At 32.8% G+C, this 17321-nt stretch overlaps 2 protein-coding genes across 2 annotated transcripts; both read right to left on the minus strand.

The window, feature by feature from the left end:
- Window positions 1-122: 122 nt before the first annotated feature.
- On the minus strand, window positions 123-1854 carry LOC127091935 (uncharacterized). The gene is made up of 6 exons (XM_051030681.1): window positions 1276-1854; window positions 1091-1193; window positions 941-1006; window positions 699-857; window positions 512-608; window positions 123-391 (listed from the first exon to the last, which is right to left on the minus strand). The coding sequence occupies exons 1-6, from the start codon at window positions 1808-1810 to the stop codon at window positions 269-271; spliced, it is 1083 nt and encodes a 360-aa protein (XP_050886638.1). The 5' UTR covers window positions 1811-1854; the 3' UTR covers window positions 123-268.
- Window positions 1855-10131: 8277 nt separating this feature from the next.
- Window positions 10132-11677, minus strand: LOC127091936 (glucan endo-1,3-beta-glucosidase). Its single transcript, XM_051030682.1, has 2 exons — window positions 11443-11677; window positions 10132-11356 (listed from the first exon to the last, which is right to left on the minus strand). The coding sequence occupies exons 1-2, from the start codon at window positions 11573-11575 to the stop codon at window positions 10302-10304; spliced, it is 1188 nt and encodes a 395-aa protein (XP_050886639.1). The 5' UTR covers window positions 11576-11677; the 3' UTR covers window positions 10132-10301.
- Window positions 11678-17321: the final 5644 nt, after the last annotated feature.

A 17321-nucleotide genomic window follows, 5' to 3' on the forward strand; every position in this document is an offset into this window, starting at 1 on the left:
CTTAAATCAATCCAACGTTAACCTTATGAATTGAACCCAAATTTTGAAAGAGACTTTTTTACCAATAATTTGATGACGAAGATTTTACTACATCTTTATTTAGGGGTAGAAGCTTCCTCGTGAGAATGTTAATTCATGATCCATCAAGTTAAAAAGAAAGGCTAAAAATGTGAGAAAAAATTGGATTACCCTTCATTCTCTTTTTTTTTTTTTTTTTACAAAACCAAAATAAGAAGAACTAATTCACTACATTTTCATTGATTCTTAATCATAGCTCATCATGATCATCATCACTTTCCGCATGACCATCTGCATGAACTGTGTTATAGAAAATAAATTCATGATTTATCATCTCCTCTAATGTCAATTTCTTATCTTCATTATCATCCGCCTGCATCAAACAAGACCAGCAATCTCAAATACTGTCACAATTATGAATGTGAATTCTAAATTTTTTATATGATAATTACAATTGCAGTTGCAGATCGCAATTTAAAAAACATCAACTCACCTCATTCATCAAATAATATGTATAATATTTAGCAAAGGCTAACTCTCCAGGGTAGATATAAGGAAGTATAGGCAACAATTCTTCAGGTGTTATAAATCTGCAAAAATCATAACACATAATAGTAATTTAATTAGCATAGAGATTAAAAACCAATAATTACTTAACCATAAAATTTAAAATTACTTACTGGTCCTTATTCACATCAAGCTCAGCAAATTTATCAGTTACTTTAGGTACATCAACTCCATAGGTTTCAAAATCCATATAGGTTTCATATGTACTATATACATTCTCTTCAAATTCATTGAAACTTAATTTCCCATCCATTTCATGATTATCCATACGCCTATATCACAAACAAATTAAAGTCATAATAAAAACAATATAAGGGTTCAAATTTAATATATTGGACAAAACAATAAAGCTTACTTAAATCTATCTGTAACCATCCATTTCAACATTTCTGGATTTTTGCTATCTTCTGGATGCAAAAAACTGTTCCAACAAGAAGAAAAAATAAAATATATTTATATAAAAAAAATTGAATATGGAAAAAGAAATGTTGAAATTATTTATTACTCTCTAAGCTCTGTGAAATTAAGAAGGCCATTATGATCAGAATCCGCACTTTCAAATTTCTTCATCCACCATCCTGCTTCACCATGTGTTGTTTCATTTTTCTCTATTATAAGAAAAAAATCATTTTTTATATAAATCAAATAATCAATAATCTGAACTATATATAATTTAAAGAAAAAAATTACCTATATCTTCTTCAGATAAATGAGGTAGATATTCTCTGAACGAGAGAGACGAATCACCATCTTTATCCTTAGATTCCAATTCAGTTTGTGTAGAATAATCCAATCTTTCCAAAGCTCTTTGAGTAATCCAACTTTCCAACTCATTAGAAACAATAAAACCATCTTTGGTTTCTCTATCTAACAAAGGAAACAAAATCATTAACCTTAATGTGGTATTCAACTTACCACCAGAGGTAAGAAATTGATATGTTTCCGCAACCTCATTAATCGAGGTTGTACTTTCCAAACCCGTATCAGGAACAACAACCTTATTATTATTATTATCAAAATTCATCTTTTGTTGTTGTTTTATTTGCTCTACTTCTCTCTCAATCTTTGTTACAATAGGGTCGAAAATTGGCGCTCTTTCTAATATTTTGTAACCGAACCTTCTACTAAGGCTACCTTTTTCTTCTTCATGTTTCAATGGAGAAATAAATTTGAAGAAAATTATTGTGGCGGTGGCTAGTAGGATGTAAGCCACCGCCTTTGACATTTTTCAGGTGCCTTAGTTTTGAGGTTCGGAGAAAAATTAGAGAAGCATGGGGGAGAAGAATGAGAGGGAAAATCGGTTATATAGTTGGAATTTTATTAAGAGAATATAGAATAATGGTTGAAAAGAAACCAGACCTATAATTGTCATTTTATTGCAGTGTTTAGTAATGTAACAAAATTGTATTTTATATATATATATATATATATATATATGACGACATACTCTGTGTTTAGTTATTAATACATTACCAAATAATAAAAAAAAAACTCATCATTTTTTGGACAACAACTTCCTAGGTAATATATAAAAATTATATTAGACAAAAGTGAAATAAAAAATATAAAACAATATCAAAAATATTAGAATGAAACAGGAAAGAAACAGAAGAGATAAGAGAATTAAGAAGATGAAAAAGAAAGAATAGAAGAGATGAGAAATTGGAGAAGAAAAGGCATGATAAAAAGTTAAATTGGAAAAGAGAAAAGTAATATAAAATGAGAAGATAAAAAGAAAGAAAATGAGACAAAAGAGATTAGTGAAGAAGAGATGAGATGTACCTGGCGAAGAAGATGAAAAGAATAAGCGTTAATGCTATGACAGATTTGAGAAGACTAAAATTAAAACCCTAAATTTCCTAATTTCTTAGGCCAATTCACTAATCTACACAATAATTCCCTGATTTCTTAGGTCAATTCAGAGTTAAATTAGGTGTTATAAGTTCATTAATTCAAAAGTCACAATTTCTAATTACCTATTCCTAGTTAATTACAAAGTTGAATAATTGCCCTAGTTTCGACCAGTAGACTAACAGTCAAAAATACCTACTCATCTGATATTAATTCGTGCATTCGTCAATACATACACAAGGACAAATAAATAATACCAATAACATAAAATAATTTGATTAACATCGAAGAGTTGTATGGTCCAATAAGTACAAACAAGTTTGTTTAAAAAGACATAATCTAAGGAATCTAGCTACTCATAGTGAATATAACAAATACCATGAGTTTAGAAGGAGAGAATTTGAAAATCAAGGAAGATAAAGGTCTTCAATGGCTTCCAAAAACCTCAAAATCGTAACTATGGTATCCCAAGCCATCACTTTCCTTATCAAAATTTGGAATTCCTCAAAAGTACATAAAAATCCTTATTTATAGAAAACTTTGTGTGTAAGAGTAGCGCAACATTGCACCCTGATGGATTTCACCGCACCATGACGAGGCTTTCATCGTAGCACGATGGGATGCAACACGTGCGTGTGAAATCCAGGGGTACAACTTCTTTTTTTCTTCTCTTTTTCTTCATAATTTTTCTTAGTCACATATTTTCCACTCTTAGTTTTTGCTCCATTCTTCACACTTGACATGACTTTTGCTCATTATTTCAATGCTTTCATCCGAATTTGCTAATAAAAATCAAGTAATAATAAATTCCATCACAACCTCGAACTTACTTTGTTGCTTGTCCTCAAGTAACATGTTTGCACATTGAACATTTCATCATAATTAAAGTGCTTACCCTTACCAATGAATGTGACCTTTCTTATTTTTGTTGATCAACACTTCCGTTCCCAGATTCAATCCAAGTAACTCATAAAAGTTCTTTCAAATATACAAGTACTCAACATGTCTCTCATCTCACATATATGCACTCAATTTGACAGTGTAATAATACAATCAACGTACAAAAACATTTAATAATGAGTTTGTAAAATTTCTAATCGAATCATTCAAAGTCATATTTAAACACACACTTTTGAGGTCTTTTCAAGATTGTAACGTGGCTTATGCCAGGTTAAGATAATTTAGGATAGTAGGCTTAAATCTTTGGAGTTAAGTACCTAGTTTTACTTTTGTTACCAAAATCCTTCCATATCACTCTTTCTTGCTCACTTGGTACTAGAAAATTCTTTTTGTTGATCATATTTTTCAATCTTTTCTATAAAAAAATTGAAGAAATCATTTTTAACTTCTTGTTTTTTTTCTTTTTCTTTTTTATCAATTTCTCTAGTACCCCAAACCCAAACATAAATGTTGCTACCTTCAAAGAGAAACTTCAAACTTATTATTTTGCATTAGACAAGGAAACTAAAAATTTCTACCTAACTCTAAATAGGGTGAAAATATTTAATATTTCAAGTCAATTGGTTATATAGCATGGCTATGTCACTGAAAGAAGGGCTTAAGCTCAAAGTGGTTAGCAAATAATATAATCATATTAAACATGGTATCTTAAAAAGGGTTAGAGTGTTTACAAACAATTGTCTCAATGTGTATTTATGAGACCAATATACTCGAATAAGAAATAATGAAAATTCTTGAAAATAACTAATGTATGGATACTCTCATAAGAATAAAATGGAACAATGGAAAGTTTTGGCTCAAGCCTTACTAGCTGAAGTATTTGGAGATTGAGTGCAAGTGGTATGCTTCTCTTTTCTTTGTCAAATGTCAATATGCAAGGGAGTTTCCATGATGGTCACTTTTGTTCATTCTTTTATAGTGGATTTTTCTATTCTTTTTCCATAATAACACTGATAAGGTAGCAAATCAAAAATTAAAATAAAGCTAAATAACACTAGTCCATGAGTTGCCTCCTACACAACGCTTATTTAAGGTCCTTAGCTTGACCACTTGCTTCTCTGCTAGGGGCGACATATATGACACAAATAACACATCATCTTTCTTTTTCCTTTTGTTTGGTAGGATTTCCATGAACTTTAGGTATTGATGATGTTGTTCTCATATCTTCTTCGGCTATGTAACAGTGAACAAGGCATAAATGGCTTTCAATACCTTATCGATTTTTTCCATTCCATCTACCTTGTTTCTAAAATAGCTTTTGGGCATGTGCTTTTGTTGAATATGTTCATGTTGGATATCTATCTCTAAACAAATTCTTACATTTGAAACTTCATCCACAACCATATCATCCTCCCTTTGAGTTCTTGCTAAACAAGATCTTTACTAAAGTTATAAGAAAACTTGACAAGATATCTGAGAATAATGTGCCTACAAATGTCAAAATATTCAGCATAAAGAAAAATATGGTGAAAGACAAAATCCCAACTACTCATTCAAGTGCAAAGGGATCCAATGTCTTAATTGCAAAGAATTTGGACATATTCAAGCTGAATGCTCAAGTGTTTCAAGGAAACAAAGAAGAATATTCAATGTAACTAATGATGAAGAAGGTGAATCTAATCAAGCAAATAATGTTGTGACCTTCAAAGACATGAAAGAGGTTATACATACTGGTGAGCCATCAAATTCAAAGTGTGTTATTCCTACCCAGAAAGCAGATTGCACAATGTCAGGTAACATATTTCGATATTTGGTCAAACATGATTATCACTACATTAATTGTGTCTCCTCCATTCCTTTGTACTATTATAAGTTGTATGGTAGTCAACCACACCATTAACATATGCATACTTAGTGGAATGATAAGTCTCAAAGGCATCATCCATAAGTTTGGCTTGGAGAGCCTAATATTCTTGTTCATGTCGCTTGTTCCTCCCACAAGGTATTCTCTTGTTAAGATTGTTATTTTGAAAGTAGCTGCAATAGACAGTTGATAGGAGAAATAAACTATGTTACATTTTGTGACAGCCATAAGAGAAAGAAATTTTTTTAAGATGAAGATGGTTGTTGGCATTGTAGAGTAGAATGTTGAAGATCATGTTTCAGACATCATAAAAGATATGTTAGAAACTGAAACTAAGCCATTGTAAAGAAGGCTTGAGAGTTGTTGCATAGAAAGTTTTCATATATGTACTGATCTCAAAATTGAAGAAGGAAACATTTATGGAGTTTGTTAACTTTAGAAGCAAACCAAGATGTCACAAAAAAGGTTTCAACATCTTACTCATGTTGTTGAATTACCACTTATGGACTTTATGATATTCATACAAGGAGTTGCCATTGAAGGGAAAGTTGATGGTCAGGTTGGAGGTCCTCCCAATATTGAACAACCAACAGAGGTTTAAAAGAAGAAGCTAATGAAGAATAGTGATTATGGCATAATTCTTCCTATTATAATTCCTTTTCATATGAATAGAGTTTTGATTAACCAAAAACATGAGACTTTAGCCAATCTAATATCTCTCTAATCCACTTAAGACAACATACTTAATATGTATGTGATATATAAACTCTTATATTATTTATAAACAAATCAACGTGAGACTTTAGCCTTTATCGCATATCAATATTAAAACAAAAATGCTTTCTTCATTTATTTATTTTCTATAGAATTGAGAATTCCAAGTAAGTAGCCTTCATTTACTTTCTTTCTTTGTTGAGGTGCCAATTATTCAACCAGTTGTTAAGGTTTTGATGGAATGTTTTTGTTTGCTCACAGTTCCCAACAAAATGATTTTATTTTATGGAAGATGAAGGAGTATGAAGTTCAAGAGTCCTGGACTCAATTATTTAAGACTAGTTATGAGAAACTTTCAAGACATTGTTTTAAGGATTGTTTACATATGGTGTGCCTTTATAAAAATGGTGATATGGCCATATTTGCAAACGAACTTGAGCACCATGAAGTGATATATAATTTGAGAAATATTTTTGTGTAATGGTTTTTCACTTCTAGTTTAATTAGTATTTTTTGAATATTTTATCAGCAACCCGAAGATGGAAGTGAAATCGAAATAGTATATACAAATGAAAAAGTTGAGATGTAAAAAAAAAAAAACTAAAATCCCACATCGATTTGTTTATAAATAGTACAAGAGTTTATATATCACATATGTATTAGAGAGATGTTGAATTGGTTTGGGTCTAACGTCTCATCATATTTTTTGTTGGAGATTTTTATGGAGCAAATCAAATCCAACAACATCTGCCATTATTTTAGACAAAATTAAATCTGAAATCCAACAAAGAAAAATCTAAAATTTCATTGCTATTTAAGGAGACTCCGACCTAGAGTTTGAGGTATGCACTTATCAGAGACTCTTAGTGTTAGGATTTATATTTTTGAGTTTTTGTTTAAGTTATTATTGTGCACCACTTTAGCGCCTTCATTTATATCTTAAGGCGTAGAGGTTAGTTTCCTTGTTGAGTTGTAAAACTTTGTCCAAAGATATTAGTTTTATAAGCTTGAGAACAAAGTGTTTCTATTTTTTGTATTCCACGCTAATGCTATCATAAAGATTAGTGTTGAATCTAACTTATGTACACCACACTATGTTTCAGTAATTTGACATAGTTATTGGTTTGTCTTAGTTGAGTTGTAAATTCAACAATCAATAGAGTTGTTATTGAAGTTGATCATTAGGGGTTAGTGATTGAGAGAAAGTGAGAGGGATTATCATATTTAGGGAGAGTTTTAAATAGAAAGTCATTAGGATTAGGAAGAGACATTGAATATCATGGGGTTGATGTTCTTATAAGACTAATTGTACTATTTCGAAGTAGTGAGTTTTCTTTCTTGGGTAAAGTGTCCCCCATACATATGTGTGGTTGAACTAGGTTACCAATTTCTTGTGTTCTTTATTGCTTTTTGGCTCTATCATCTTGTATAAGTTAAGTTGTTGTAACTTGGTTGAAAAATTGGATTGTCTAGTGTACATTGTCCCAGACATCGTGTCTGACATTTGTCCCTAGGATCTGTTATTTGTCATAAATCAATTGCACATGTTGTTTCAAACATCTGGTCCAACATCTGTCCTCCTGACAACAAAATTTCAATCGGTACTTGGTCCAAAGTTGGAACGCCTTTATAAAATCCAAGGTGCCAGAATGAAGTTGTGAGGGGGCAACCTTCAAAAACCTCAAAACCTTCACTTTGAACTCGAACAAAGGCAGCAAAAAAATTATCCGTGTCAACAAACATTCATAGAAAGAAATATAGCACTCCATAAAGCTGATATGTATCCTTTTGTCTGACACGGAATGATCTACTTTTATATTAGCCTCCCTCACTGCTGCAGGATTATCTAAAGTAGAAGGGGTTTCTAGTATTTCAGAGCTCACCTAGTTATACTTGCTATAACTAACTGTGTCCATAAGATCAATAGTCTTTAGAGGTATCTCGCCAACCTGAAAGATGTTTGATGGCCTGAGCCAATCGACCACAGCATGTTGGGTCACATGCATAAGATGATAATTAATCTCAAAATCACTTAGATTTTGGTCATAAATGGTGCGGTAAGTCCTGATGAAAGTTCGAGCCTCTTCGTTGTTCAAGACAACAACTTACTTCTCTAGTTGAGTCAAAGTAGGGGAAGTTAAATCTCATATAGCTATAGAAAGAGTAGGTGTGGAACTGACTGTGCGATCATCTTAAATATTGTCATTAGAAAGGAGAGCGTTGAAGGAAGACCCATCAAGAGAAGTTTATCTATCAAGGAAACTGCTAGAAAACCTCTCATACTTAGAACTATCAAACACATTTATAATCATCAGAACAAAGTGACTACTAACTGAATTATGGAAATCTGAGCTAACAAATGTTTCTGTTATAATCAACAGTCAAATTTCACATTGAGAGTACAAGTGAACTCAAGTGCACTGGAATTCCCTATAGAAAAAGGTCAACGCCCTAACTTGTGAGCCTAGAGCCATGTGCCTGAAAAATTGTCGAAACGTCTCAATGATGGAAAAAAGAAATCTAATGCGCGTGTTCTCCATTACTTCTGTAACTGCTCCATTTCCTTCCCACTTCTCTTTGTGGTCGGATTTGATAACGAGAAGTCGGCCACAACTTTGAAAGACTTGTCGTTGATAAAATATTCGACAAATCTTGGGACAACTATTTTGAGCCGGCCCAATGCCCAATGCAGAGGATCAAAATATCTAGGCCAACCAGACGAAGCTCAATCAAAATTATCCAACATATATAATCAACACGTGAGAGGCTTAAGGTACACACTTGTAATCTCATAATTTCACTTCGCTCCTCTTAAACTCTAAAACTGATTTAAACGTTGAAGTGATAATCTCGCATATTCATCCCATTACCACTAGATCGGAGATCAATACCACCATATTTAGGATCCATCATCAAAATGTTTAATGAATTTGGGAGAAAATCATCAACTAAGTTAAAATAACTTTTGAACCATAAAATTGATTTTGATAGATATTTGAGTTAGATATACACAGAAGCAATTTCAACCCCAAACTTGATTTTAACAAAAATTAGAATTCAGACAATTTATAAAGGAAAAAAAACAATTTCAATCTCTTTTTATTTAAAAATTAAAAAATATATAAAAAAAAAAAGCTATATTCAAACGTTTAGTGATATATAGTTTTTATACTATGAGTTTTATTTATTTTAAAATAACTAAAACTAATAAATAAAATTAGTTTAACCACGCTGTACATTTTCTGAATATATTTTAATCAAAAATAATTTTACAAAAACAGTTTGTTGAAAATTAATTCTAACCACATAGAATGAATAATCTTTTAGTTTCCAAAACTAAAAGTAGAAAACTCTTTTTAGTATATGTTTCAAATATTTCAAAGACTATGTTTGGTGTTTGAGTTGTTGGCATATGAACCTTCTTCTTGTTAACTGCCATTCCTATGAGTCTAGTGCAACTAAAAGTCCTTTCTATTTTAATCATTTTGAAGCTGACTGTCAAATCTCAACAAACATGGTCTTCTCAACCACTTTTAATAACTATATATATTCTTAAGGTATTCCTCTCAATAGGACCAGCCATTAACCAAAAATCTTCTCATAGCAAGTTTATTATTTCTCTTAGTAATTTTTCTTGCTCAAATGAGTATTCCATTCATAGTTGCAGATCAATGTGTGATGCTTCTGGCTGAGATGCTCATTTGACCAAGCAGTGTTACAAAGTGGGAGGCTGTTTTGTGGCCAAATTGATTAGGGAAAGCTCTCAATCAAGTAAGGATACTTTTTTTTCTAGAGTTTTGATATATTTCATCATAATTTTGCATTGTTGATAACTCTAGTTTTACCAAAAACACAAGCATACACACTTCGCGGTGAATCACTGACACAAATGTCGAACATGATACCTACACATTAACGTTTAACTAGAAATGTCTAGTGCTCGAGTGTCATATGCATTCCTTTAGTGGAATCCGCATTCGATCTAATGGCTTCGAGTGCAATGCATGAGCATGACCCTCCCATTTTAATCAATTGACCCGCAATTCTAGCACATTCAACTCATGGATTTTGTTGCTCGCCTCAGCTTCTTGGCCGATTCGTACTCGTTTGGATTCGCGTCTGATTTTGTAGAATCATGGTGAAATATCATATAGTAGCTTCGTGAATTTCAGGGTGAACATGCATCGGGATGCGAAAATTTGATTGGCAGATGTGGATCCAAACAAGCTAGAACATTTGAATGTAAAGCATTTAATATTTGATCTGGTGGCCATTCAAAATTGCATGATTATGGCCCATATCAGATTTCCTGGTTGTTGGAAGTTCAAATCCAACTGGTCAGGCTTTTTACAGGCATTGCTAGAAATGAACAACAGTGCAAGAAGATTTATGCCCAAAAACCTATCAAGAAGTTCAAAGCTATCATTATTGACAATAAAGCTTTAGAATGATTGTTAGCAACATCTACATTGTTTCTCATTATTGGAACATCATAGACAAGACTCATATTAGGCCAAAACAGCCCAAAATTCCTTTCGCATATTGGACCGGGCTTTAGATTTTCATTAAACAAACCAAAAACATAGATATCAAAAGTCCGATTCGGCATTAGAGGTGTCCCTTCCCCAGAAGTAACGTGCCTTATAAGATTTCCATTGTAATCAGAAGCACTCGTCGTGTCAACACCAATCTGGGCCGAGTCGCCCATCGAAGGCCAACCCGTTTCGCCAATAACAATTTCAACGTCCTCAAAGCCCAAAACTTTCATTGCCGAATAAACAGCATCAAGTTGCGCATCAAACATATTGGTGTATTTCAGTTTAGTGTAATCATCAAAAAGCCCCGAATTTACACGAAAAACCGCAAAATCTAGGTTGCTTGAAGTACAAGCAAAAAAGGGGTAAGGATTAACCATGAAAGGAGAATTTGAATCTTTAAGAAACCTAAGCATTGGCTTGATTACATGTATATCATAGCCTTGTCTAAAACTAGCACTTGATGGTGGACTTGAGTTAGACAAAATACCTAAAGAATGTGGTGTGGACACTTTAATAGAGTTGTCTAATGAGGCACTTACAAGGGCAATGTGTAGAGTTTCCATGGCAGGGACAAGGCTAGTAATAAGAAGCTTGTTAGCTGTTGATAAGACTTCATTTCCTACTAGGATTCTTATGATGTTGGTTGAAGGGATAAAAGGTTGGACATTGGTTTTGATCCATTGTTGAGCTAAGGTTAAGTTGGTTATGTCTGGAATTTGGTCATTAGGTATTGTTACGGTTATCTCGATTCCGGTATCGGAAAAAGCATGTAAGATTTCATGGTTTGCATCAAAGATTCTCACCTTGTTAATTATGGTGGAGTGTAAGAGAAACTTTGCAACTTGAGATGGTGGTGGAAGATTGTTTGCTATTATGCCATAATTAACACCAATTCCTTGCACTTCTGTAAAAGATTGCAAAATGAAAAGAAAAAAAATGACTAGTGTAATTAATCAAATGATGAAAATTTAAGAAGGTAGATAAGGTTACCTTGGAAAATAGTTAGAGCAAGAAGCAATAAAATTGCATTAGGTGTTGAAGCCAAAGATATAAGAGATGTTTTCTCCATGGTTTTGGTGTTGTAAAAGAGGAGTGATGTGGATGGTGTGAATGGAAGGAACATGTGTGTATGAAGAAGTATCTTTGAGATATGCTTTGCTTTGTATTTGGGGGAGTTCTTGTTGGAACATATCTCATGACTGAAACAAAAGTAAACAGGGAAAATGTTACTTTTTGTTTAAGATGTTGGAATAATCTCTTTCCTTGCTATGATGGAGAAGGTCTGTCACATCTTAGAAAGGCATTCCAATCAAGCAATCTTTGTCTCTAAGTCCTAACAAAATATATATATATATATATATATATATATATATATTATATATATATATATATATATATATATATATATATATATATATATATATATATTAGAATTATATTTTAGAATTGTAAAATTGTTTTTGATATATCGTCTCTTTTATTTTGTATGCTTGAAAATCGAAATTGAATCATAAACAATTTACATTAGCTCTTAATTTTGTTTTAGTGAGCTTGATATGATGGTAAACTATCAAATTTAATTTGTTCATCACGTTATTAGATTGGTTGAATTTATGTCTCCACAAAAAAAAATAGCATATGAAAGTATTTATGTTTATGTTTGATAGAATTAGAGTTTTGGTATAATTAATCCTTACAAAATTGATTTATAAAGTGAGTGGTGCATTTTATATAAACTATAAACTGTTTGTGGACTTTATCTTTAATCAATTTGAGACTTAATTTTTTTTCTAATACACCTCCTCATCCCCACACTATCGAGCTTAGGGTGTGTGGGTATAACTGTTGGGTGACCCGAATATTCGATACACATGACTTGGTTTTTCCAATACATTCTCTTGCATCCAACATTATTGGACTTGGTGCGCATATATAAATTATGGGTGGCCGAATCGATAGACTCGTGATACCATGATAGAATTATATTTTTGGCCTAAATCATCCTTATAAAATCGATTTGTAAGGTGAGAGATGTCACTCTATATAAATCTTTTGTGAGACTTATGTTTTTTTCAATAATGTTTAAACGTAAGTAGAGAAATGGTAGAATATGAAAGTTTTCCACTTTTAAATCTTAGGAGTATATGAGTTTGAGTAAAGCCTTTGTTTAGTACTTTGTTCAAATGGTGAAAAATGCATATGTTTGTTGTTCAATATATTAGCATTAATAAATAAATAAGACAACAATATGATGTATGCGAAATTGAGACCATTTTATGTTCGTAATAATTTTGGTAATGGTGGAATATTTACACTTTTAAAAAAATGTTAGAATATGAAAGTTTTCCACTTTTAAATTTTAGGAATATATGAGTTTGATTAAAGCCTTTGTTTAGTACTTTCTTCAAATGGTGAAAGATGTTTGTGTTTATTGCTCAATATATTAGCAATAAAAAACAAATAAGACGGCAATATTCGATGTACACGAAATTGAGACCATTTTATGATGGTAATAATTTTGGTAATTGTTTTTTTTTTTGGTTTAGTTTGTTTTGATTTGATTTGTTTAAGTATGATTTGTATTAGTTTTATTTGAATTGGTTTAACGTAGTATGATTTGATTTGACTTTGATATATGATGGTTTATCCTTTTAGTGGTTCATCCTCTCTCTATTGGTTTAGTTCTTCTCTTTGTTAGTTTGGTTCATCTATATTTTGCTTTGGTTCTTCTCTTTGTTGATTTTTTTCATTATCGGCTCCATGTTATAACGATTCTTCTCATTAGTTTCTTCTCTTTGTTGGCTATGATATTATAAGATTTTTGTGATCTCTTATTTGTAGGAATTGAAATTTTATTCACCCATAACTAAGATGTCCCACACAATGTTTAAATAATACGAACAAGATGATCTGAATCAAGTAGTGAATAATATAAGTAAATAATAAATAAATAACACAAATAATTGATAATCAAGTTTGATGCAACGTTACCTATGCCTGGAGAGCTTATGTCCAGAGAAAAGAAAATTCACTAATTCAATTAATCAATGGTACACGACAATCTCGAATGAACTCTTAATAGTACTTGTGAATTTTAACACACACACACACGCACGCACGCACGCACGCACGCACGCACGCACGCACGCACGCACGCACGCACGCACGCACACACACACACGCACGCACGCACGCACGCACGCACGCACACACACACACACACACACACACACACACGCACGCACGCACGCACGCACGCACGCACGCACGCACGCACGCACGCACGCACGCACGCACACACACACACACACACACACACACACGCACGCACGCACGCACGCACGCGCACACACACACACACACACATTCGAGATTGTCGTGTACCAAATACTCTATATTTCTAGAATATGAAAGATTCTCTAAGATAGAGTATTGCACAATAAATAAATTACAAAGACCCAAGAAAAACATATTACGGCACATCGAAAATCTTTCTTCAAATCTTGAGTCTTCAAATAAGGAGAACTTTGTCTTTATATAGAAATACAATTCACTAAAAATCCCAATAGGGTTCAACCAAAAGTCGCTTGAATCCAACAATATTCAACAAAGTAAATCTTTTTAACAAAATAAAATATTTTAATTAAATCATATCCAATTAAATTTTCATCAATCAGATTTATGATTTAATAAAATCTCTTCTACTCATTAGGCTCAAAAATCTTTTTCCAAACACAATATTTGTAAATTTCTGATTGAATTAAATCTAAAACAAATCATTTAATAAAAGCTAAAGTGATCATATAGCATTCTTAGCGACACATGTCAGTGACAACTAGAGAAATGTCGTCTCACAACAAGTTGTCTACGAAAATGTTCCAATCAATTATAATAGAAAACTCCATTTTGCCTATTTTTAGGCCAAACAACATTGTGAAGATTTAAGCATACCTTCAAAATCACAACCATGAGTGTGCCAAAAATATAAGTGTGTCGATTTCTCCCCATATTTGCCTCAAAGGAGACAAAGGCAAGAGAACTCATCATCAAAATAAGCATATTAAATCCAGCCAAAATAAACAGTTCAATTCTTAAAAAAAACTACAACTCAACAAAACAACAAGGAAAATCACATAAACAAGGCAACATAATCACTATTTGAGACAACTTCATCCAAGTTGTCACTGTATTCTTTTCAAGAACTACACGAGTCTTCAGTCTGATCCATATGCGCAACATCTTTTTCAAAACTAGGGACAACATGTTGAGACGGGGAGGTTCTAGCGGTTTGATGGCTTAACATTTTAAGAAGTCATTCATATACACTTTTCGTAGCATAATAAGTGACAATAATTTCTTTCAAGACATTGGCTTCAGAAATTAAATGACTTAACACCTTATACATGATTGAATCAAATCATCCAGAGGCAAATTTTGGCTTCAGAAATTAAATGACTCAACACCTTATACATGATTGAATCAAATCATCCAAAGGCAAATTTCAATTTTCACTGTAAGCATGATTCGAGAGACATTATACATGATTCGAATCAAATGACTTAACACCTTGATTTAAGTGTTCTAACTTGTGTGATTCAAGCAACACTTAATGAAACGAAAAAAATTAATTTGCTAGGATAAAAAAGGAACACTCTCATGGATCAACACTCTAATTTATTGATAATGAGGGGTCTTAATGGTACAATCTAAATAGCTGAAAACATAATACAACTCAAATATGAACAAATTACAAACATACGAATATTTAAATATCAAACAAATTACACACACACACACACACCCGAATATTTAAATATCGAATAAATTACACACACATACACACGAATATTTAAATATCAAACAAATTACAAACACGCGTACACGTAAATTAACAAAAAAACATCAAAATAAAAAAACAATACCATACGATAGTGTGACTACAACTTCAAGGGAATCTAAGGAGACGTCATGTTCATGAGGCTCCTATTTAAAATGAACTCATGCCTAAGACCTTAGAATCTTATCAGTACATTTGCTCGAAGGTAAATCCTAGAAGCCTACAAGAATAGGTAACTTATCGAGGATATGGCAGAAGAAAAAAAACAGAGAAACAGAGAAACGATATCATACGATAGTGTGACTAAAAATTTAAGGAGACAACATATTTATGAGGATCCTATTTAAAATGAACTCAGGACCAAGACCTTAGAATCTTATTGGTGCATTTACTCGAAGCTAAATCTTATAAGCCTACAAGAAGAAGTAACTTATCGAGGACCTGGCAGAAGGATGAATAAGTGTAATACCCCAAAATTTACCCTTCATTTTTCCTGGAAGCATGGGATTATGTTTTACACTTCATTAGCATCATATTAGGTCATACTCATTGCATACTGCATTAGTGACATGGAGATCAGGTTTTGATCGATCACTCCTTAACAGAAGGAGCCCACACAAAGCAAGATTGAGAATTAGACTTCATTTTCTAAGTATACAAGTCTCAAAGGTCTCAGGGGGGTCCAAGTATCTTATTATAGTCCTCAGTTCATCAGTGAAGGATTCAAAGCTATCAGAGTGTTCATCTGGATTTAATCAGAAATTAGGGTTTCATGGCTACCTGCAACAGACAATGTTTGGTTGGAAGTAGAGGAAATCATCCATGTCATGATTAGAGAGGCATCTTGGCCTAGGAAGATTCACAATTATCTCAGAAAGATCCATTGGCAATCAGTGCAATCAGTTCCTGATCATTTTGCCCTAAAACTAGGGTTTGGTATAAAATCAGTTTATTTCTGATTCTTTGGATGAAACTCTTTTCCATGGCCCTCCATATGTCCACAAGGGTCTACATACAAAAAATCAGCTCTTTATTTGAGCTAGAAGTGCTTCAATTGATCAATGGAATCGGGAATCAGACAGTTTGGGAAAAGTCAATTGTGGGGCCAGAAAAGTCAACTCCTGACATTGAGAGTGGAATCTCAAAATCCATGCCTAGGGGATCCTACATGTTATTTTTGATCAAGGTTGGATCATGGATTCATCATTTAATCAGGAATTGGAAAAGTTACTTAATTTGGAAATGGTTGACTTTCCATTTAGGGCAAGTTTTCATGATCGTTGCACTCACTTTAAGCCCATTTTGCATCAAGATAAAAGCTCCATTTGAAACTTTCTCCAACATGAAAGTTGTTTCTCTTGTTCCAATCTTTCTAGAGATATAAAGTTTGCTCCATTTGGATTAGTTTTGAGAAAGTTATGCTTAGTCAAAGTGAGACATTTTTTAGGACACTTAGAAAAATTTCTAAGTCCAAAATCTTGAAAATTTGTCAAGACTTCTTGGCCAGTTTTCTTACACTTCAAGGCATTATTTGAAAATACTTTATCCATAACAATTGTACCTTGCCATGTCCTATTTCACATCCTTTTGGAATCATCTCATTTGGATCCATGGTTTGAGAGATACATTCATTTAAAGTGGGCACCATGACTTAATTTTCTAGGCAGATTTTGGGTCTGGCTGGCCCAATCAGATTTTCTAAGCATGCTGCACAAACCAGTCATGTTTTTTTACCTCTTTTGGCCATGCATTGGACATCCATTCACTTAAGTTTGGCCCAAAATAACAATATTTTACACCTCACTTCACACTTTTATTCTTATGGATAAACCACTTATTAAAAAGCCCATGAGAACACCTAATCCACCCTATTTAAGAAGCTGAAACCCTAACCCTAAAGGAGCATTGGAATTTTGTGGCAAGGAGGCAAAGCTTCATCACATATCAGATTCCATTCCACTTCTATTTTCCATTAGGTAATCATCTCTTCCATGGCCATGTTTTGATATATCTACGTTTGCTTACCATGTTC

The sequence above is a fragment of the Lathyrus oleraceus genome, chromosome 6, assembly GCF_024323335.1.
Source record: "Lathyrus oleraceus cultivar Zhongwan6 chromosome 6, CAAS_Psat_ZW6_1.0, whole genome shotgun sequence".
Classification (NCBI taxonomy): domain Eukaryota; kingdom Viridiplantae; phylum Streptophyta; class Magnoliopsida; order Fabales; family Fabaceae; genus Lathyrus; species Lathyrus oleraceus.

Bases quoted from the DNA above. Each gene is read 5' to 3' on its own strand.
- LOC127091935 (XM_051030681.1), bottom strand. From the start codon at position 1,810: ATGTCAAAGGCGGTGGCTTACATCCTACTAGCCACCGCCACAATAATT. The intron at 1,194-1,275 runs GTAATTTTTTTC...TTCTTATAATAG, and splicing joins TTTATCTGAAGAAGATATAG to AGAAAAATGAAACAACACAT. The intron at 392-511 runs GTGAGTTGATGT...TGTTTGATGCAG, and splicing joins CATATTATTTGATGAATGAG to GCGGATGATAATGAAGATAA.
- LOC127091936 (XM_051030682.1), bottom strand. From the start codon at position 11,575: ATGTTCCTTCCATTCACACCATCCACATCACTCCTCTTTTACAACACC. The intron at 11,357-11,442 runs GTAACCTTATCT...AATCTTTTACAG, and splicing joins TGCTCTAACTATTTTCCAAG to AAGTGCAAGGAATTGGTGTT.